Source organism: Vespula pensylvanica, chromosome 2 (assembly GCF_014466175.1).
Source record: "Vespula pensylvanica isolate Volc-1 chromosome 2, ASM1446617v1, whole genome shotgun sequence".
In the NCBI taxonomy this organism is placed as follows: Eukaryota; Metazoa; Arthropoda; class Insecta; order Hymenoptera; family Vespidae; genus Vespula; species Vespula pensylvanica.
In genome coordinates this window covers 7,067,371-7,089,211 of record NC_057686.1, presented here as the reverse complement: position 1 = coordinate 7,089,211, position 21,841 = coordinate 7,067,371, and the positions used below count along the sequence as shown (strand labels likewise).

The 21,841-nt window shown below is 32.7% G+C and overlaps 3 protein-coding genes across 3 annotated transcripts; 2 read left to right on the top strand and 1 right to left on the bottom strand.

The window, feature by feature from the left end:
- The first annotated feature begins 1,338 nt into the window (after positions 1 to 1,338).
- LOC122638111 lies at positions 1,339 to 11,223 on the top strand. Its single transcript, XM_043830803.1, has 6 exons — positions 1,339 to 1,403; positions 4,390 to 4,929; positions 6,809 to 7,082; positions 7,306 to 7,407; positions 8,798 to 9,668; positions 10,734 to 11,223. Exons 2-5 carry the CDS (start codon positions 4,390 to 4,392, stop codon positions 9,643 to 9,645), a joined length of 1,764 nt encoding a protein of 587 aa, XP_043686738.1. The 5' UTR covers positions 1,339 to 1,403; the 3' UTR covers positions 9,646 to 9,668; positions 10,734 to 11,223.
- Positions 11,224 to 13,084: 1,861 nt separating this feature from the next.
- Positions 13,085 to 16,840, top strand: LOC122627327 (transcription factor SPT20 homolog). The gene is made up of 6 exons (XM_043808403.1): positions 13,085 to 13,187; positions 14,419 to 14,644; positions 14,765 to 15,114; positions 15,187 to 15,678; positions 15,751 to 16,421; positions 16,488 to 16,840. The coding sequence occupies exons 1-6, from the start codon at positions 13,085 to 13,087 to the stop codon at positions 16,782 to 16,784; spliced, it is 2,139 nt and encodes a 712-aa protein (XP_043664338.1). The 3' UTR covers positions 16,785 to 16,840.
- Positions 16,841 to 17,051: 211 nt separating this feature from the next.
- LOC122627048 (methionine aminopeptidase 1) lies at positions 17,052 to 19,176 on the bottom strand. Its single transcript, XM_043807803.1, has 6 exons — positions 18,989 to 19,176; positions 18,719 to 18,770; positions 18,409 to 18,644; positions 18,042 to 18,264; positions 17,686 to 17,961; positions 17,052 to 17,615 (listed from the first exon to the last, which is right to left on the bottom strand). Exons 1-6 carry the CDS (start codon positions 19,097 to 19,099, stop codon positions 17,383 to 17,385), a joined length of 1,131 nt encoding a protein of 376 aa, XP_043663738.1. The 5' UTR covers positions 19,100 to 19,176; the 3' UTR covers positions 17,052 to 17,382.
- Between the last annotated feature and the right edge of the window lie 2,665 nt (positions 19,177 to 21,841).

Below are 21,841 nucleotides of genomic sequence, written 5' to 3'. Positions count from 1 at the left end.
TTTCTGATAAATTATTACGCAGAAAAATGAATACCAATATCAGAAAGGAAAACTTTTTAATTTTTTACATCAATTTATTAATTTTTAATATGAAAGTTTGACAAATGTATTGAAAACAAATTAATAAATAAATGATAAATTATCATTGAGAAATAAATAATACTAATAATAAAAATGTTTCAATTTTTCATATGTAATAAGACAAACATTCATTTTAATTATCGTTCTCAACATTTTTCTTAATTATTATCACTACGATTTCGATGAATATATATCTAATGAATAAATAAATAAACAAACAAATAAATAAATAAATATATATATATATATATTAAGCATTTTTATTAATTTATTATATATATATATATAATCTATCATCACATAATCTGTTACAAAATAAATAATAAGACGAATTACAAACAAATAATAATAAATAATAATAATCATAATAATTTATTCTGTTACAAGTATCAAAGTAATTGATTATGTTAAACGCGTAGACTATCTTTGACGTGCAAGGAAAATGAAAGAAAGATGCAACGATAACATCATTTCACTACTTTCATTAGCGTGCTTAGACTTGTGAATTTCAACGAAAAAAGGGCCGGCCGTATATGACTTCCTACTTCCAATGCAGTCGAGAAAATGTATGTAACTCGATTGCGAGAATACATTTCATTTGAGATTACATACAAAGCACGATCAAAAGGAAAGAATGTGTATCGTAATATGTATATCGAAGAATCGAACGTGAAATTTTTTTCTTATTATCTTAAAAAAAAAAAAAAAAACAAAGAAAAAGAGAAGAAGAAGAAATCAAAACAAAACAAAATAAATCAAATCAAATAAAAATTCACAAATAAATAATAACAGATCGCGTCGATCGTTAATAATAATTTTCAACTTTTGATTAGAGGGTATTGACAAAGACATTGCCGTTAATCGTCGAGTAAAACGATTTCCTTCGTAGATAAATTAAAAGAGAAATTTTGTCGAGTCACATCGTACGTTTTTCTCTACGGCTCGTTAACCCTTATGAAAGGAAAAAGGAGAAGAACGAAAAAATGTAAAGAAATTCCGAGATGATTCTTGGTGATATTTTTCGATAATACTTGATTTATATATACATATGTATGACGAATTTTTGACGAAAAAATTTTTGATAAAAGAGAGAAAAAAGAAAAAGAAAGAACGAGGTGGATGGGATTCGTGCAAAATTTGAAAATTCTTAAAGAACAGAAAACGAGAAGGTAAAGAGATTCTGACACTCTCTCGCGATTGGTTTAAAGGTGGGAGTCGGTATAAAATGAGGAAGTACTCGATGGCGCCAGCCAGTGAGTTCAGTGAGAGTGCCGCGATCATTTTGCCGATCTACCGTGAAAGTCACGATCACATAGTAGAAGGTATACTTAAATTTACCTGTGTAGAAACGTAGAACGATTTCGTTCTTTATATTCGCGGGAAGTGTGAAGTGTCGTATACGAGTATCGAAAAAGGAATTGTCGTTCTTACAATTTCCTAACGATATCCTTTTTTTTCTTCTTATTATTAAATATTTTTTTTTTTTTTTTTTAATCAAAAAAGCAATTATTTTCTTCTATTTTCTTTTATTTGTCTTTTTCTCTCTTTCTTTTTTCTCTTTCTCTCTTTCTTACTTGAGCAGACATCAAAAACGAAAAAAAGATCGCAAACATCGAAGCTTTCTTGACTTTGCTTGATAAAACACATATAGACTAACTTGACACGTGTTATCCTGTGAAAGTTAAATAAACATCCTTGCCAAGAAGTTTCATTATTGATAATGGAGAAAATATCGTTCTGTGTGAGACTTCGATTGTGCTTGAAATTATTTTCTTGAAATTATCGCCGTTCCATTAATTTTATCTTATTAAACAATTTTTATATTGCACGTTAATCGATTATTAATAAGCAATTAAGCAATTAAGAACACGTTTCCATCATTTTACATTGCTTTTCTTTTTTCGACGAATTAATCGATAAAAAAAATATCGAAATAGGAGAGAAGAAAGAAAGAATAAAAAAAAAAGGTACATGAAAAAATTCTCGAATAGTCCGAGAGAGCTCCGATGTATCTAGGTCATGCCGTCGACTCCATAGTGCAAGATCAAGGACACAATCCCCGATCACTTTCGCTTTGAGAGTAAGACCGGCCTTTGATACCGGACTCAATATGGTGCTCGAAACAGTTTCCTTCTCGAATGCTTCGAAGGAGATCGCTCTTAACACCTTTACTTCTTTCTTTCAAACGTTTAATTCCGCCAGCTGTTAATCATTTCCGCTACTATTTTCATCAATGAGAAATTTTTAATATCTTTTCTATTTCATTTTTCATTTTTTTTTTTTTTTTTTTTTCTAAACGTACCTTTCACTACTCGTAAAATGTCAAAGATGATAATGGAGGATCGTTGACTTTCTAAAGACTTAATTAAATATTATTTCTTTCTTGGTTGATCGACTGATTTATTTCTTGATGAATGATCATGGAACGATCGAAAATTTCAAGAGAAATTTTAATTACTAAATGTATTTGTTTATGAAATTTTATGAGGGAAAAAAAGAAAGTTTGTTTTATTCTTCTTATTTAATTGATATATAAATAATACATCGATCGATTATGTCTGTGAATTGTTTTATGAGGTCAAACGATAAACGGATCGATTAATTTTCTCCATTTTTCTCGCTCGATAAGACACACACATAAAGGTCCTGCACGAAAGATGAAACATCATAGTTCATCGCATGGCACAACGTGGGCGTTTCATAACGTGAGCTATCCTCGCGCATCCTCGCGTGACTTTCACCGAAGAGTCGCTCCACTTGTTATATACGCACGCAGCTACGCGAGTTTATGCTTCGGCGCATCTCAAATTCGAGAAAATTGTCAGACATGAATCTTATTCTCCTCTTTCGATTTCGCGAAAATTACTTTTAGAATAAGAAAGCGTTCGTGTTGTCGGAAAATTAAACTTGTATTTTCTTTGAAACTTTTCTTTTACGTTCAAAATCATTTTTTTTTTTTTTTTTATCGGAAAAAGATTTAATTCATTTCAAAGAACGTATGTAAAATTGCAAAATTATAACAATTTTATTGTATATTAAATTTCGTAAAACAAATTGTATGATAATATTATTTTTACGTTATTATTCTTATAATATTACATCATTAATAATTAGTATATTAATATATTAATTGTCTAATAATATTATTATTATTTATAGGTGTTATAGCTAGTGTGATATGCTTTCTTAAAAATTTTTAGAAACTGAAACATGCATAATCAACAATTTATTCCAGTTTAATGAACAACTTGTCAATTTGTCTATTTCGAAAGCAAACAACTTTTCGTTTATTTGTTGAAAGAACTCTAAGATAATCATATGAAATAGGACAGAAATTATGCAACAAGCTAATACTAATTATCCATATTAGTGATATAACACAATTTTATTAATTTATAGTAGCAATCTAATGAGGGTTAAATATATCTACTTCCCTTTGAATACGTAACGATCATTCTAATAGAGAGTACATAATATGTTAGAAAGCATATTCTGTTTTGTTCAGAATCTTTTGATTGGACGATATATTCTTTACTTTTTTGACGTTTCTAAACCAGTGACGTGTAAAGTTGTCTTATGACATCAATTACTTTATATTCTCATCATTTTTTTTATTTCTCCTTAGCGAATTTTTTATAAATCATCTATATTAACGCACTACAATATTTCTTCACTGTTATTACGTTGCCATTTTTTCATAATACTATGTTTTATCTATAAATGAAAGACTTGTATATTTATTGCTTAGTTAAATTATAGTATTTGAAAACATCAGAATGGCATATTGGAGTAAGGACAATCGAATAATAGTAATTAGAATGATCATTCATTTGTCGATAAAAAGTTTGAATAGCTTTGTTCTAAACGAAAAAAGTAAATTGTTTATCAATATATAGCCATCATCGACGTGAATAATAAGGATTTAAACTTTCTCAATTAATTCCATTTTTGGAAACGAACAATTTTCTTTAATTAATTTTTAAAAAATTTCTAATCAAATTCACCTGTTAATTAAATAAAATACTACGGTTATATTTGGCTATTGATTTTATAAAAACAGATTGATATCTGTACATATATAATATCGATATTATAAAGAATATAAAAGAAAAAAGAAAGAAAAGAATGAGAAGAAAATAGAAGAGAAATAAAATAAAGTGGGATAAAAATTATGAGATATATATTTAACCATAAGAATAAAATTTACGAATAAAATAGTAATAAATTATTACGTTATCTAACCAAACCACTTTCTTAATTTAAAACGAATCGTTAAAAAAAGTGTCTAGATATCGTCGAATATTTCAGATGTTGCTGTTAATCTTGTTATCATGCTGCTCGGTAGTTCCAATTTTATCTGAAAAGACGTTGAATCAGAATGATCTTAAGGAACGAGCATCGGCGCAATTGCAGCGTTTAGCACCGTATCGAAGATCGATCGATCGAGCTGGATCGGATCCTCCGAGTTCGGAGAGGCCGATCGATCGAAAGAAAACTTCTGAGGAATCGAAAGAACAGGAAGAGCAGAGGATAGCCATGCAAATTCTCGAAATGATCGAGAAATCTGAAGAATTTCAAAAAGCTATGGGAAGTATGAAGAGGATCGATGATAATAAATTGACGATCGATCTAGTAACTGATCCACGGTACACTGAATACCTACAAGAACAGGATAGAACCAAACGATCGGGTTCAGGTAGTTTTATTACCGGATCCAGTAGCATCATTTCGGGAATAGCTAGTGGAATAATCGGTGGCCTCACTAGTGCATCAGGAGCAGCTTCGAGAGGTTCTATAGGTGGTGATAGTCAACCTACTCATGTTGTTTATGGACCACCTGTTCAACCGGTAATATATCAAAAAGATATTTCATATACTATATGTTAAGTATTATTTTATTATAATATTATAATTTTATTATAGTATTATAAAGTTTTATATATACTGTAGTATATATTATACTATATATTATACACATATATATATATACTTTTTATATATATTATAAAAGAATATATGTACATTTATGTGTATTATAATATATGTTGGTTATGGATCACCTGTTCAACAGGTAATATATCAAAAAGATATTTCATATACTATATGTTAAGTATTATTTTATTATAATATTATAAAAGAATATATGTACATTTATGTGCATTATATTATAATATATATTATATTATATGTACACATTATACGAAAGTATATTTTATATTATGTATCATTTATTTATTTATTTATTTATTTATTTATTTATTTTTCGTTTTTATTTAAAAGTAATTTTCCAAAATAATGAAATTCCATTTAATAATAATTTTTCTTTAAACGAACAAAACTTTGCAAAATATAATATATATTATATGTTATATAAACAATGTAATGTATATATGTATATATTATTTGATGTACATGTATTATTTATGACTGTCGATTGAATCATTGATCGAGAATATGTAACGATTACTTTAACAATTTTTATGAAAATATTTCAACTTTTTTCACGTTGCATCATTCGAAGGCAACGTCCCGTGAAAAGTGTTTTAAGTATAGTGTAACGGAGAAAAGTAACCATAATAATAATATAATATGTAACAAACGATAAAATATCGAACGTGAATACTTTAAATAATCGATTAGTTTCAATTTTTTTATAATTGATCTATAACCGAAAAACCAGAGAAATTATAAACGAACGTTTGATCAAAGATCTAAGCGAGCAAAAGTGATTTAGGTCATCGAGATTCTCGATTAAGGAGGGAAATTCAATGGAGGGAAATTCAATGCTCTTCTCAACGTTCTCGCGATCGAAGTCGACGCGTTTTATCTTTCTCTTGTCGACTTTAGAGACGATTTAGAACGATTACTATCTCGATTATAGAAAGATTGTGACGAAACGCACAAATGAAAAAAGAAACCTAATTCTGCAAAAGCAAAATGAACAATTATTAAATAGCATTTTCCTTCCTTGTAAAACAAATAAATCACAACACGTAGAACATATGTTTTTATACGATCAGATACGAGACTAATATTATACTAAGTAACGTTTTAGATTTTCTAAACACGACTTCTCCAATTCTGAAGTCTTTAAATGAAACTATAGAAGTAGTTCAGTGGCACAGATTTCGAACTCTGTAGATCGTATGATATATATGAAACTTCGTGGAACATTTATTATAGAAGAAACGTTCGATTTGGAAGAGAATAAACAAGAAAGACAAAAAAAGAAAAAGGAAAAAAAAGAAAAAGAAAAACAAACAAATAAACAAGAAGAATAAAATCACGTCGTCACCTTGTATCATGCAAGAAGGAAATCGTTCGAAAATGAGGTCAATGACGCGTTGCTTGCTTCCATCTTCTTTTTTTCTCTTTCTTTCTTTATTCTCGTGCAGAATTATAAAGAAAACGACACGTTTATGTGATATTTATGTGACCTACTGTTTTTGTTCATCTTAACGAACAGTGTAATTAGACGCGCGAGAGACATGCCTACTTTCGTTCTTGCATTATAAACGATAAATCAATAAATCGAACGTTAGAAAAGTTCTTTTCTTTTTATTCGTCACATTGATCTGCTTTCACTCGATATAAAAGAAAAAAAAAAAGAAAAAAAGAAAAAAAAAAAGATTAAAGCTCATTATTCTCCTTTCTTTTTTCGTCTTTTGTCTTCTTTCTTTCTTTTCTTTTCTTTTTAATTTTCGAAATTATTTTTCATGTATTTCAGTACGGCGAAAAGACGTTCGACGTGTGGGATTTCAAGAAAGCAATTTTGAATACCGTGATTCAAGCATTGAAAGCTATAAGTGGTGGAGTATTGGCATTAAAAGGTCAATTGATCAAAGGTGGTGGCTTCTTGGTTTCCACGAAGGGCAAAATTATTAGTACGACTGGTGACGCCATAAGTTCGCTCGGTCGTCATATTGCAGCAAGTGCCGTCATACAAGCACCAAAGCCACACTATGGTCATCCGAGTTATGGTTATGATCATCGACCGATCGGTAAGCTAATAAATAAGTTTCGATTAAAGAAAAAAAAAAAAAAAAAAAAAAAAAAAAGTGAGAAAAAGACAGTAATGAAGGTATTTGACGAATTCTCAACGTTCTCCCTCTTCGCTAACTCTTTCAACCGAACTAAATAAGACATTGACAGATCAAAATCAATTCGATCGATTCTCTACCTACTGTGTATATATTTTATACTTCTAAATTGTTTAAAAATCAGAACACGACAACACCTACGACGGACCGCCACCACACATCGAGGATTATCCTGGACCAGCTAATAATTACGACGAACATTCGAGTTATCCATCGGCATCGGACGGTAGGTCACTTAACTGTCAATTACGAAAGAAAACTGTTCCCAAATATTTTCCAATATACATACGTACTTACCAATCTACTACATCTATAAAATCAATCATATGGGGTGTTAAAAACAAACGAATTATGCAGTACTTGCAAAATACGTTTTATGTTAATGTAGATTACAAGATTTTCTTCAATCATGGTACGATCTTCGATTCTGAATTATCGATCAATGGATTTTATTACTCTATGTATACTGATATATATTATGTATTGGTATATATTTATACTTATTTATATTTCTTTATATAATATATGTATATTATATAAGTAAATATTATCTATATTTACTTATATATACAATTACATAATTAATTATTATACATATATATACACACATATATATATATAAATTAATTGTATAATATATATATATATAATTAATTATTATATATAAAAGTATTATATATAATATATATATATATTTATATTATAAGTATTTATATATATTATATCTTCTTAACTCTACTTGTCTCATAATATATGATATATAATATTATATATATACATATATATATTATATATCTAAATATATATAATATATAAGTATATTATATATATTTTATGATAAAAATTCCCTAATTGATGAAACATTTAATTTATAAAGTCTAATGAATACTCTATTTTAAAAATCAAATTATCTAATATCTACAATACTACAAACTTATATCTACAATACAAACAGCATTCACGCGAAAAGATTCACCATTTTCAAGAAAGAGATGTAAGATTACGCGAGGAGAATAATTATCGACGTAATTAAAATCGTATTAAAATGCCGTCGAATAAGGAATCTCACTATTCTCGATTATCCTATACGTGGAAAGGCGGAAGAAGATAGGAACGTCATCTCTTCGTAATGAAAATCATTTGTCTTTCTTGAAATTTTGCGGTTTAACTTTCTATACCCTTCGTTCCTTCTTTCTCTTCATTTTCATACGAATATATTGAGCTACGTTCTTTTAAATCAATAACCAGTTTGACCCACTCTCTTCTCTTTACGTGAATTTCAAACTTTCCAAGATTTCGCTTTCTTCGAAAGCGTTTTCGAAAAGATCATTATTTTATTTTATTTTCGTTGTTCTTTTCGAACTTTAGCAAAGTCCCAAACTTATTCGTAATCACATATTCAAAAGAAATAAAAAAGATCGGAGTAATTTCGAACGATAAAACACGAGACTCTATTTTTACATACAATTTACCGATACAGTTAACAACAAATAACGCACATAACAGAGACACACAGACACACAGTTAACGTTGAACTATTACAAGAACAACAATAACAACAACACAAACAGAATTGATTACGTTTAAGACAGGACTGACAGACGTCACGTTTACAGACGAAGATCGCTCAGGACAGCAGCTCATGAAACCGACGAAGACGGAACAAAACGATCAGAATGACAAGGATCATCTACCAGAGCTGGATCAACGACATCCTAATCTCCAGGATCTAGAGAATAGTTTCGGTGGACCTCCAAAGGGATCTAACGATCAGAACTTTCAAAATTCTGAATATTTCTCGAACGATAATAAGAACAACTTGCCAAATAACAATTTAAATTCAGCTTCCTTGTATCCAGTACAATCTCAAGGCACGTATAACTCGGAACAAGTGATTTATAACAATAATCAACTTTATCAATTGGATAAGGAAAAATATTCTCAGATTTATCAAAACTCGTTGGAACCTTTGAAAATAGAACCGAATTTTTCACCAAACTTGGCCACTCAACAATTCTCCATTCAACAGAGTTTAGAATATCCAGCGATTCATCTTCAACAGATTCAATATTCCTTTCCAGAGAAAGACTTACAAGTATCCAATTACAATGACCTCTCTTCGTTACATACAAATTTACCTTTAACCTCGCCACAATTTGATACCTTAAAGATATCGATGTTGGAAAATCAGAAAGGACTAGAACTACCAAAGCTACAACCGCAAGATTTCAACGCTTTACCAACATTTTCGAGTGTCCACATCGATATTGCCACTCAAGAACCTTTAACGTTGCCCGTGTTAAATCCCATTAACGCCCATTACTGGCCAAGCCGTGGTTTGTTAGAACCTACAATCAACATACCAAGTAGGAATCTCATTTGGAGGAGGAGTAACATGCAAAGGAAGAAGTTAGCAGTGAGATCACCGGCGAGTCTTCGTGATAGGAGACCATTTCGAGTGTAGAGACTAATCAGGACGAGACGCAGGTAACGTTACGTGAAAAATTGACTGTTTGGATTCTGACTTTGACAGAGATCCGGAGTATCTTTAATCTTCTCTCTCTTTCTCTCTCTCTCTTTTTTTTTTTTTTCTATCATGAATTTTCTTCCCTCTGACAAAATTCTAAAAATTTCGAAATTCTCCGTTCGTTCGTTTTTCTTTTACATCCGCAAAATCTTCGATATTTAGATGGAAAAAGAAGAAAGAATTCGTTTTTCTTCTTTATGTTTTCTTTTTCTATTTTTTTCTTTTTTTTTTTTATATAAGGAATTTTATAGTAATATCAACGAAAGGGAGTTCGGAAATTCTTGCAAAGTTTTTCAAAATCGATCATAGACGAGTTCGAAAGCACAGAAGCAATGTGACTGTTCCGGGCGGAAAGTCTGGAAAGTCGAGTTTACTTTCGTTTTTTGCTACAAGAAGAAAGAGGTGCCGTTGATCGAGTAAAAGTCGACGAACCGCTAACGAAGCGAAAGTGTTCACGGGCCTTTGGGTCTTCTTGGAGTACAAGGGCGGAGTGAAGGTGGGAGAAGGAGAGGGAGCTTTCTCATCGTGTCGATATTCATATGGATATATACTTTCCAAAGACAACTACTTCCGACATGCTGGCAAAAGCGTAAAATACTTAAAACAAAACTAGTAGTGTATAATCATTATTATTATATCGTATGTGATTGGAAACTCGAACTATGACTTAGTTACTCGACAAGATTTTCTAAACTATCACGACGATTTAAACTTCAATCAAATTTATGATTCAACAAAAAAGAAAAAAAAAAAGGAAAGAAAAAAAAATTTTAATATCGACTTACCTAATAAGACACGTGAAAATCCTTAACTCCTTCCTGGACGAGAACGAATTCGTGACGTAATTAATCTCTGTTTGATCTGGACTTTGACATTTGTAATAAGAAAAAAAGAAAGTGTTCGAATGTATCGGCTTAGTTATTAAGTCACGTAAAAATGTTTACATGTTTCTTGAACGAGAACGAACCCGTTACGTATGATGAAATTCTAAATGTTGTTAATATTAGACATTATCTGTGTTTCAGTGGTCTATTCGTATACATTCTATCCGTATCCATACAGAGGCTGGTACAAATCATCGAAGCCTTATGGATTTTAGAAACTTCGAGATGAAAGATTACAAAGTCTCGTATGGAAAAAGGTGCCTTGAAAAAAGAAGAAATGTGCGCAAACGTGCCAATATCCAATCAACGCTCTCCCAGTGTTATTTTTAATCTAACAAGAAATAAGAAAGAGAAAAGTACACGCGTATGCAGAGAAGAAACTCTTTTTTGATGAAATATTCTACTTTGTGATATATGTTAACGATCGACAGGATAAAATGTCATTGACAGTTCACAGCACGAGCACGTGCTTTTTAAATAACCGTCGTGATTCGAACTCGCGAGTGGAGCCATCTGTGAACGAAAGGCTTAACCCTTTCGTTCGTTCACCGAGCACGGATTTCACTTCCGATCGATACTTGGAACATTTTTTAAATTGCTTACTTTCAAGTGATACTTATCTACCTGTTATGCGCATTTAACGAAAAAGAAAAAAGAAAAAAAAAATCAAAAGAGTTAAGTACGTTGATTAATTAAGAGAAACCACTTTTTTTTTTTTAATTATAAATTATAGTGGCATATTTTTTTTTTGTTTTTTTCTACCTAGCATTACTAGAATAAATTGTAAAATAAAGTTATTCCAGAGAAGCTGTAAAAGATCTTGTCAAGGAAATTACTTATGCATAATTAACTCGAGGATCAATCAAGTGAATATAAAGAATGTAGAAAATCGATAAGAAAAAAAAAAGAAAAAAAAGATATATTAATTGTACATATATCAACGATATAACGAGTAAGTACTTAAATGGAAAATCTCAGGTAAGATGGATGGGTGTCGGTCATGCGCGAATAAACATCGGCGTTAGGTCCATTATCCAGCATCCTTCTAAGAGTAAAAGAGAGAGCCAGAAGTTCCCGAGTTCAACGGACGACATTCACGAAATAAATTGTACGGATCAATGTCCTCCGTCGATCTCCTTTCCGTCCCTCGAGGTCGAGAAACCTGCGAATAAAATACAAACCGCAAATCCGTTTACGGATTCATCTTTGTAACAGACAAAAAAAAGAAAAAAAAAAAAAAGAAAGAAAGAAAACAATACAAAATTACAAGTCGGTTACGTCAGAAAGATTCCGACTGTGCTCTTTTAATAAGATCTTGTAATAAGATCTTTTAACTCTATGAAAAAGAGAAAGAAAAAAAAAAGAAAAGAAAAGAAAAGAAAAGAAAAGAAAAGAAAAGAAAAAAGAAAATTGAATTATTCTCATAAATCAAACATGCGATTTCTAGATCGCGTGCAAGCACCGAAGAAAATCGCTAGCGTGCTTCGTTGAACGGAACGTCGATGATCGCGTCTTGCGATATGCGAAGATCGTTAACAAAAATGGCGACGATATAGGATAATTTCAAGTTACGAGCTCGTATGTGTGATGTCGTAGAATACGGTAGTAGGTCACTGGATCGTGCACGCAGCTCTTTCGCGATCGCTTCTTGGCCTTTTGCTAGTATTGTGATGTAGTTGTAGTAGTAGTAGTAGTAGTAGTAGGGAATCCGGCGAGTCAAATATATGGAGAGAAACGAAAGACGACTGGTCGATCGATCGATACAAATCGGGTCGGAGGACGATGCACCTGCTGGTTTGTCCCTTTAAATAGTCATTACGATGTTTTTCTTTTTTTAATCATTTTTTACTTATTCAACAATTTTACTTATTCAACTTGTTAATCCTCGCTAACGTTAATCCGATAATTGACGAGGGAAATTATATAAATCCTTCGTTTCGTTACGAAGGATTTACTTTTTATGTTTAACTCTCAACAACCCATTTATCTTCGTCTCATTTAAAACAAAAATTATATTATACGAAACTTATAATATAATCCATACTAATATAATTATATTATACTAAGTATAACTTATATTTATCAAACGAATATGAATATGATAATTAATTTTGTGGCATGAAATTAAAATAGAAACTTCGAAATACAGATGTTGAAAAAGGATTTAGATTATTTACGAATCTGTAATTACTTTTGTTAAGTAATGAGTCGGGTGTAATAATATCGATCAAAAGAAAGATTGTTTAAGATATTCGATATTCTGTTCAAAGTCTATCTCGTTTCTCGCGTCAATTTTAATTCATGAAATCTTTCAATTGTATTTACGATCAATTGGATAATAATGGAAAGAATGTCAGGGAAATAAAGAATTTCTTTTCGCAATAAAACTCGCCGGTTAGTGCACTCAACGCATCGAAGCGAATGCGAGAGTAGGAGTAGTAAGTAACCTTTTGGCTTCCTCGATGATCAACGTACGTCGGTCGAGAGTATAAATGAAGGACAATGACCTAATTGCGTGCAGAAGGCGCAGTGCTTCTTCGACGGCCAATAACCAAGGCCGCGAGAAAGATTTTGAAAAGGTTTCCGGTTTTTCGGGTTTGAATCGCGAGAGAAAAGCCGGTCTTTATATCTCTGTGTCACATTATTTTCGATCATCTACCTGCTAATCGATAGAATAGAATCGAGGATTGTATTTTGTCGATCATGAAGGTAAGTCTTTTTTGACGTTTCAAACACAAATTTACTTCTTTCTACAAGCTTCTGTTTCTTTTCTTTTTTTTTTTTTTTTTTTTGGAGTTATTTGCAACAACGATTAATTAACGAGACAATTAAAAAAAATTTGTTCAAGATCCTCAATATCTTTCGAGTCGTTTTTAATTGACATAGTGTCTAAATTATTAACTCATGCTCGTCGTATTATTTTTAGAAATCCACTTTTCCCGTTTATCTTTAATTAAATAGAGCCAAATAATTCAGCAAAGATTGTTCTCGATTTCTTTTCAATCTCGTTTGAATTTTAAATAACGAATCGAGTCAAAAAGTAATCTACGTTTTACGATAATTCCGATAAACAAATATTGAACATTTTTCATAAATAATATAAATTCATACTAAACGTGGACATGAAATTTTTATGATTCTTAAATAGTACAATAGAGAAAAGAAGAAGTAACTTAATCGAACGATACAATCAAATAATTCCAAGGAATTTTGATTACCAAAATTACTGTAAGCAACAGGTGTGAAAATTTCTAAGATGTTACGAGCATTTACACAGATTCTATACATACATGCATACATATGTTATACATACGCACACATACGATAATTTTCATGGTTCGCCGTATTTTCTTCTCCTTCACTACTCTCTCTCTCTCTCTCTCTCTCTCTCTCTCTCTTTCTCTCTTACCCCCCGCTCCCGGCCTGCTTATCCTCGCTTTTCCTCGCATCGATGTGGGACAATGTCCCACTTCGATTCGTCGACTCACCACGAAGTTTCTGTTTCTTCTCTCTTCATCCACTAGTGCGTCACATACACACACATATACATCATTCATACCTAAATACATAAATATAATATATCTAAACATATATACATAGTTACACAGACAGACATATTATTTATATGCTGGCAAAAAGGAAACGAGAAGCACGTGCCGATATGAAGTACCGTAACACGTTCACGGTATCATCCTAACAGACCTGGATTTCCGGTTATGAACGCTCGAATTCGTCTCACGTATCGTTTATCCTAAGTAAAAAGAGTATCGGAGCCTAGGATGTCTGAAAAAAAGTCTATTATCGAAAGCACATTAACGACGTTGAGCTGTTAAATTCCAGGCGATCGGTTGGACTTGTTGGCTCTTGGCCATGTGTATCTGTTTCTCCGAAGCAAGACTTAAACTAAGAAGACCTTTAGCACCTTTGCCTCATGCACCACCGATATTCAAGAAATCATGGCCTATCGGGCCTAGAATTTCTATGGGAAACACGATACACATTGGTGGAAATTTCCCTCATAAACGAATATCTTATAAACCTCCAAATTATAGGTAAGAGGAGAAGGGAACGAAATACGAAGGACAATGTCCTTTTTTATTCCCTTTTCAAACGTTTAAGAAATATCTCAAGATACGAGCTTGATATGTCAGACAAATCATTTTCAATCTCAGAATTAGACGACCTCCGATGTTTAATGTTCTTCCTACTACCTGGAAAACTCAAATGCCAGTCCTCGGGATTTTAAACAATCATGCTGTACTTCCGCAACGTCCACCGGTCAAAGAATTTCATACGATGAACCAAGTTCCAGAATATAGTCCGGAATATAGGCCTGAACCAATGATATTGCCACCGACTCATCGAGGTAGCATCGACGACGACAAGGGTCCTATTCATACGATACCTGCACCTAATTTGAGCCCAGCAGACAAACCTTACAATTCTGATGCTAATTCTGGACAAAAGACCGTTTCTCAGCATCAATATAGTAACGATCTCAATTATAATCTCAATCTACAAAGTGGGTTTAAAGAAATTGATTTAAATAATGAAAAAAATATATAACTACGATGATATCCTCCATTGATTTTAGGTAATACACTGGCAAACGATTTCGGATTAGCGACTCTTGGAACCAGCTTGGCACCTCAACGAACTGTAACCAGTCCAACGCCTATTCAACATCAATATGAAGTGACAGAGGACAATGACCTAGCCCAAAAGGAGTATCATACAGTGCAGCCAACGTTTTTCACTCCGGAATTCGATGTAACCAGGCTGGCTACGGTAGTCAATCCTGACCTACAAACCAACGAAGTTTTCCTCAATCACCCACCCATAACCAACACGGGCCTAGCGAATATTCAGTTCGGTCAAACCGACACACCGATGCAAACAAACTTGCGCAGTTCTCTTCATGTGGGCTTCCCTGGTACTGCCACTCAAACAGCCAATACGATTAGCAATCAAATTCCTGACTTGCACGTTGGACATCCGGCACCAGCTGGACCACCTTTATCCGCTACTCAACTTTACGATCTTTTGAACAGCTTCCCACATAAACTCACGGAACAATATACGGCAGGTTCGTAATTTCATTGAAATGTCGATCGACGTGTCGAGAAATAACGAATAAAAGTCATATTTACTATTACAGGTCAGCAACCTCAACTACAACAGCATCTACTACAGCAACAACTTGGCCAACTTCTCCAGCCTAACGGAGTCACGAGTTTCTCTCAACCACAGATGCATTCTTTTAATTACGACGAGCAAGACAATCAGCAGCAGCAGCAGCAGCAGCAGCAGCAACAGCAGCAACAATTACAACACGACCAACAACAGATATTATTAGATCAGAATTTCGCATCCGGTAGAGTCACAGCGGATTACAATTTGGAAGCAGAACCTTCGAATATACAACAGACTGATATACAATCTGACGAGGAACTAAGCTATACCGCTGAAGTACCGGTCGAACAAACAGAAAATAATATTGATTACGAGGAAACGAATAATCGGGTTGCACCATCCACGTATTTCAGCAAAGTTACCACCAACAATGGTGGACTATCCACACAATTCTACACATCTTTGCCTAATCGCGAAGCTGCAGAGAAATTAGCTGCATTAGCTGCTGCTGGAAACGTAAATAGTCAGTTGATTGGACATCTACGAAAGCAACAACAAGAGAGCCAACAGCAAAGCGAGGCTATGCCGCCTAATCACAAGGACGAGAGTTATCAAGATACTCAAGAGCAACAACAATATGAATCGGAATACGAACAGCAACAACAATATCATCAGCAACGTATTCATCAAGAACAGGTATACTTGTAATCATATTATAAATATTAAAAAATTGATATTTAATAATAGTTTCAATATTTATAGACTGAAAATGAACGACGTGATAAACAACGTTTTCTACAACAACAACAACATCGACGAAGGTTAAATCAGCAAAATCTTAATCAAGAAAAACGACCCTTGCGAATAATGGTACCCGATGACGAAGAATACGTTAACGATTCTGATTCACAAAGCGAAGAGAAAATAGAGTATGAATACGACATTGACGAAGGTGACGCGAAGGATTCTCGAACTACTACATCATCGAACGAACGACTTCATGATCAAAATTCGAAATATGAATTCGGTACACGACTCAGATCTAAGACTGGAAAATGAAAATACTTATTAATATAATATTTGTATATGATGATTATTTATCGACAAGTTTTAGGATATTGTTAACTGATTTTCATGCTCGAAACGTTTATGCGAGAACAATGATCGATTCCGATTGCTTTTGAATCATTCTTCGACAGATATCCTTCAAAAGCGATCGTACGAATCGTCTATTAATTTATTCGGTATTTATTTATTGTATTTAGGCTATTTGTTAACTTATTTATTTCTACCTGCAAGGAAATAGAACATTTCCATTGTCCTACATAATTTTAATCTTTTATTTTGAACATCCCGCGCAATTGAAAGGTAAACATTATACTCGTATGTACATATTTATCATCTTGACGAAATATTAGTATGATACAGGAGGCAGTAATTTTTTCCTTTTTAAATAGAAAAAGAAACATTAAGGAAACGCTGGTGGACAAAGCCATTTCCATTAGTTTCTTTAGCCGGGTTAATCATTTTCATTTTTGACAAAATGTTTTTTTCAATCAATAAAACAAACACAAAAAGATCTTAATTTTACTGATAAAAATAAAATACGCACATCTTGATGACATCATCTGATTTGTCACTGTTACGACAAATTGTACTACGATTGATCCATGAACCATGGTTTACCATCGTTTGTTAGACGTTTTGTCAGAATATCACAACCCTTCTCTGTGACTAAAAGAGTATGTTCAAATTGTGCTGACCATTGACCGTCTGCTGTGACAGCTGTCCAATTATCAGGCCACATTTCATCTCTCCATGTACCTTGAGATATCATTGGCTCTATCGTGAAGCAATGGCCAGGTTTCATAACCCCTACTGCTTTATTTTCTACAAGAAATCGCATATATTAATTGAATCATAAAATATCTTTGGAGTTTTAATAATAAATATTACTTACTGGCATAGTGAGGTACATTCGGTGCAGTATGGAAAAGACGATGTATGCCATGTCCACAATAACTGCGTACTACACTAAAACCATGTGCCTGTGCATGTTTCTGTATCACATTACCAATATCTCTATATTTTTCTCCCGGACGTACAATCTCTATAGCTTTTGACAAACATTCGTATGTTACTTCCACTAACTTTTTTACTTCTGGTTTAACATTCCCCACTAGAAATGTTTCGTTCAGATCTCCATGAAAACCATTATGATATACAGTGACATCGACTGAAAAAAACGTTTTTGAAGAGATAATTTATTGAATGCGGATAAAATTATACTTATTAACGATCGAGTGATCATCCTACCATTACAAATATCTCCATCTTGCAATGGCCTGGTATCAGGTATACCATGGCAAATTACTTCATTGACCGATGTGCAACAGCTAGCAGGAAACTGATAATAATTCAATGGCGAAGGATAACAATCTCGTTCTATACAAGCTTCATGAACAGCCCTGTCAATTTCTGCTGTTGTAACACCTACGCCACATGTTTTTGCAGCCTCATCTAAGACTTCTCGACCGAGCTATACGAATTGTTTCAATTTTAAAACCCACTAAATGTTAGTATACACTATTTTCATGTACGGATAAGAAATTGGTAAAAGTACTCTTTGAAATAAATTTCTGAAGATCGAAGATTATTTATAAAGTTTGAAGAAATATATCACCTTGCAAGCAACTCGCATTCCTTCAATCTCTTCATCGTTAAGGATTTTAATTTGGGCAGAACCTCTCACTGCTTGTTCACTTATAGGAATTCCAGTTGGATGTTGAGCATAATCCGGACGGCCTATACATTCTGGCACTTCACGACGCGACTCTCTTTTGAAAGGGCGTAATTTTCCAGTGTAATGATAAGAAGGCCATGGATTGTACTCGGAACTTTTATTCACATTTTCTCCTTCTAATTATACAAAACCATTCGTAACTATAACTGCATCATGGTAATATCAGAAAGAAATAGAACCGTAAACTCACTTGCAAGATGGTGAATTAGTTTATGTGAGTTCCAGTTATCTTTAAAGCACGCCTGTAAAAATTGATCAAAAAAAGACTAAATCGTTGTATTACTATCGCAAAACAAATTCATCGAATATTTCAGACGGATTAAAGTATTCAAAAACGTAATTTTCCGAATTTAACCGATACTTTTTTTTTTATCACGGTCATACTAGTAGGATTGAATTACATACCGAAAGAATACACAGTGGTAAGACTTAACCTATAATATGCGTAACGTATTCTTACTTGACTACAAAAGTATGAACCCTGTATTCCAATTTTTAAGCAAGTCGGACATTGTAAGCTCGCTTCTGCTTTACATCCAGGTGCTTCACATATTCCAGGAGCCACCGCCATTATCGAAAAGGAGTTTCTTTTAAAGCACACGTCGTGACTCCGCGAACGAGCGTACGAACCGTGATGTAATAAGATATACCTCCTCTTTCGGCGGACCAATCAAAGCGTGGACACGTGACGCGGTATTGTGGAAAATTCAAAATCATATCCTTGTTGCGTCATTGCCAATCGATGATGTCCAGTTCCGTTACGTACGATATATTTTTCTTCTTTTCAACGATATATTCTTCGTTTCTTTTACATTTTCACTTTTGTTTTAACGTTCTCGAGACGTAGTGCATATGGATCGATATAAAATCGTCGTTTGAACAGCTTTGAAAAGAAAAAATTGAACGATCCATCGACTCGTTTGTGACCTTGAAAAAGGTAGGTTATAAAAAAATTGAAAAAGTACGATTTTTGTTTTGATGCTTCGTATTATCGTTATCCGATGTTCAATTTCTCTACGAAGAGATATGTGCTAGTGATAGAGACGATATATTTTATTAACGATTAACTTTTCTATTTACGTAAAATTTCTATTAGATCTACCAACGTGGCTCGCGAAGAAAAATATATTACGTTCGTTGGTATTTTCGTATTCTTTGATGGAATAACGTTTCTCCTATATTAATAATTGAATTACAAAGCACGAATCTGCTTTTGTTTTCTCGAAAATTTAATCGAATTTACTACTTTACGAGATTCAATCTCGCTGGAATATGCACAGTGCGTTAACATATGTATATCTAACGAATTCTTGCGTATTTTCTCGAAGCAAGCTTCGTTTATAGATTTCCCGAATGGAATATCGTTGTACCGCATATGTCTGTATATTAGGATGAAGGAGAATATAAGGGGAGATGTGCTGACTTCGAGATACGCTTGGACTGCCATAAAAAAAAGAGAATATGCATACTCAACAATTCCCTGTATTCGAGAAGAGTGGCAAAAATGGTTCTAATAGAGAGAGAGAGAGAGAGAGAGAGAAAGAGAGAGAGAGAGAGAGAGAGAGAGAGAGAGAGAGAGAGAGAGAGAGAACAGCTCGTATAAAAAAGGATAAGGGTACTCTTCAAGGCCGAATTTTACGGTAAGAATATTTTATCTACTTTACAAAGACGTATAAAAGATATACAAGATGTACGATAAGTATTCGATCAATTTTTTCTTTTTCGAAATTCCTTTCGTTAATTCCTACTCTTTCTTAATTTCAATTTAATTTCAATCCTTTTTCTCCTTTTATATTACTTCGGAGCAATTTTCTTTTTTTCATTAACTACATAGAAATATCGTATAAGATTTTTTTATAAACAAATTTCACAAGCATAAAAAACGAACAAAAAGATATATAGGATATATCCTAAGTAAATTTCATCGATCTTCTCCTTTGCAATAATTTTTCAAAATTATAATTATCAATTTCAATCGAATTTTTAACAATGTTTATTTTCATCGAATTACTATTATTCCTTGTCACTTCGCAAAAATAATTTTCTTTGACTGCTTTGAAATATTGAGAGATATACATATTTTCCCTATGTACAGTTATTGTAAAAGAACAGATATTATCGATATTTCGTTTATTTGCCGTAAAGTTCGATTACAAACGAGATCAACGTTCTGAATATAGTACGTACTCTCAAAGCACGGTTCGCGTTTGATCGTACTCATCATATTAATTAACGTAGTCAAACGTTTTAAAGCGAAGCATTTATCATCCCCTACCGATCGTTTTAAAAGTCTCCCCTCTCCGTCGATGAATGGAAACTGTGTACTCTACCCGTGTCCTTGACTTTTTTACGTTCTCACCGAAAAAAAAGAGAGAGAGAGAGAGAAAGAAAAAATGTTTAAATTGCTACTCGGAAATTCATCGAGTTCGTATAATCCTATAAAACAAACCGTTGCTTTATGACAAGTTTGATAATTCAATTTTATATACATATATATTCCCGTGAAAATTATACTACAATATCTTAAAAGAACGATATAAAAAACATTTCAATTAAACGATGTTTATGTCTTACGATAGTAACAAGTATTCCGTTAAGGGAATTGGTGATTTTCGAAATGAAACAATTTGTATGATATATATATATATACACACACAGAGAGAGAGAGAGAGAGAAAGAGAGAGAGAGAGAGAGAGAGAGAGAGAGAGAGAGAGAGAGAGAAAGATCAATACATTTATTCATACATGTGAATGTTAATATTAAGATATGATAATCTCGATATATAAATTAATTCTGTGTTCGAGATTATTTTTTATTCATTATTGAAGATTCTATCAGGAGAGTAAAGAAAGTAGAGGGGAGTGATGGAAATAATGAGATCTGAGATATTAAGATAACTACAGTTAAGGGAGTGTGTTTTGTATACGTGTACAATTATATAGTTTCTCTTTTTTTACAATTATAATAATAATGATGGTATGGGTGGTGATTTGGAACGTAATAGTCGATTCATTAATTAATGAAGAAAAAGACAGCATATAAAGATCGAAGATATTCTTTTATAAAGTCGAAGTTGTTCTTTCTTAAAAGACTTCGTTTTAACGATTATTTCGAAAAATTCTCGTCGAACGGAACTACGAAGTTTCGAAACAAAACTTCTACGAGCCAACTGGCTTCATTATACGCAGAGGAAAGAGTGCCTGTTAACGCTGATTAATTACTAGTCGGTGGCTCTCTTAGAGCCTCGTGCATGTTCGTTTTTCTGCTCTCTCTCTCTCTCTCTCTCTCTCTCTCTCTCTCTCTCTCTCTCTCT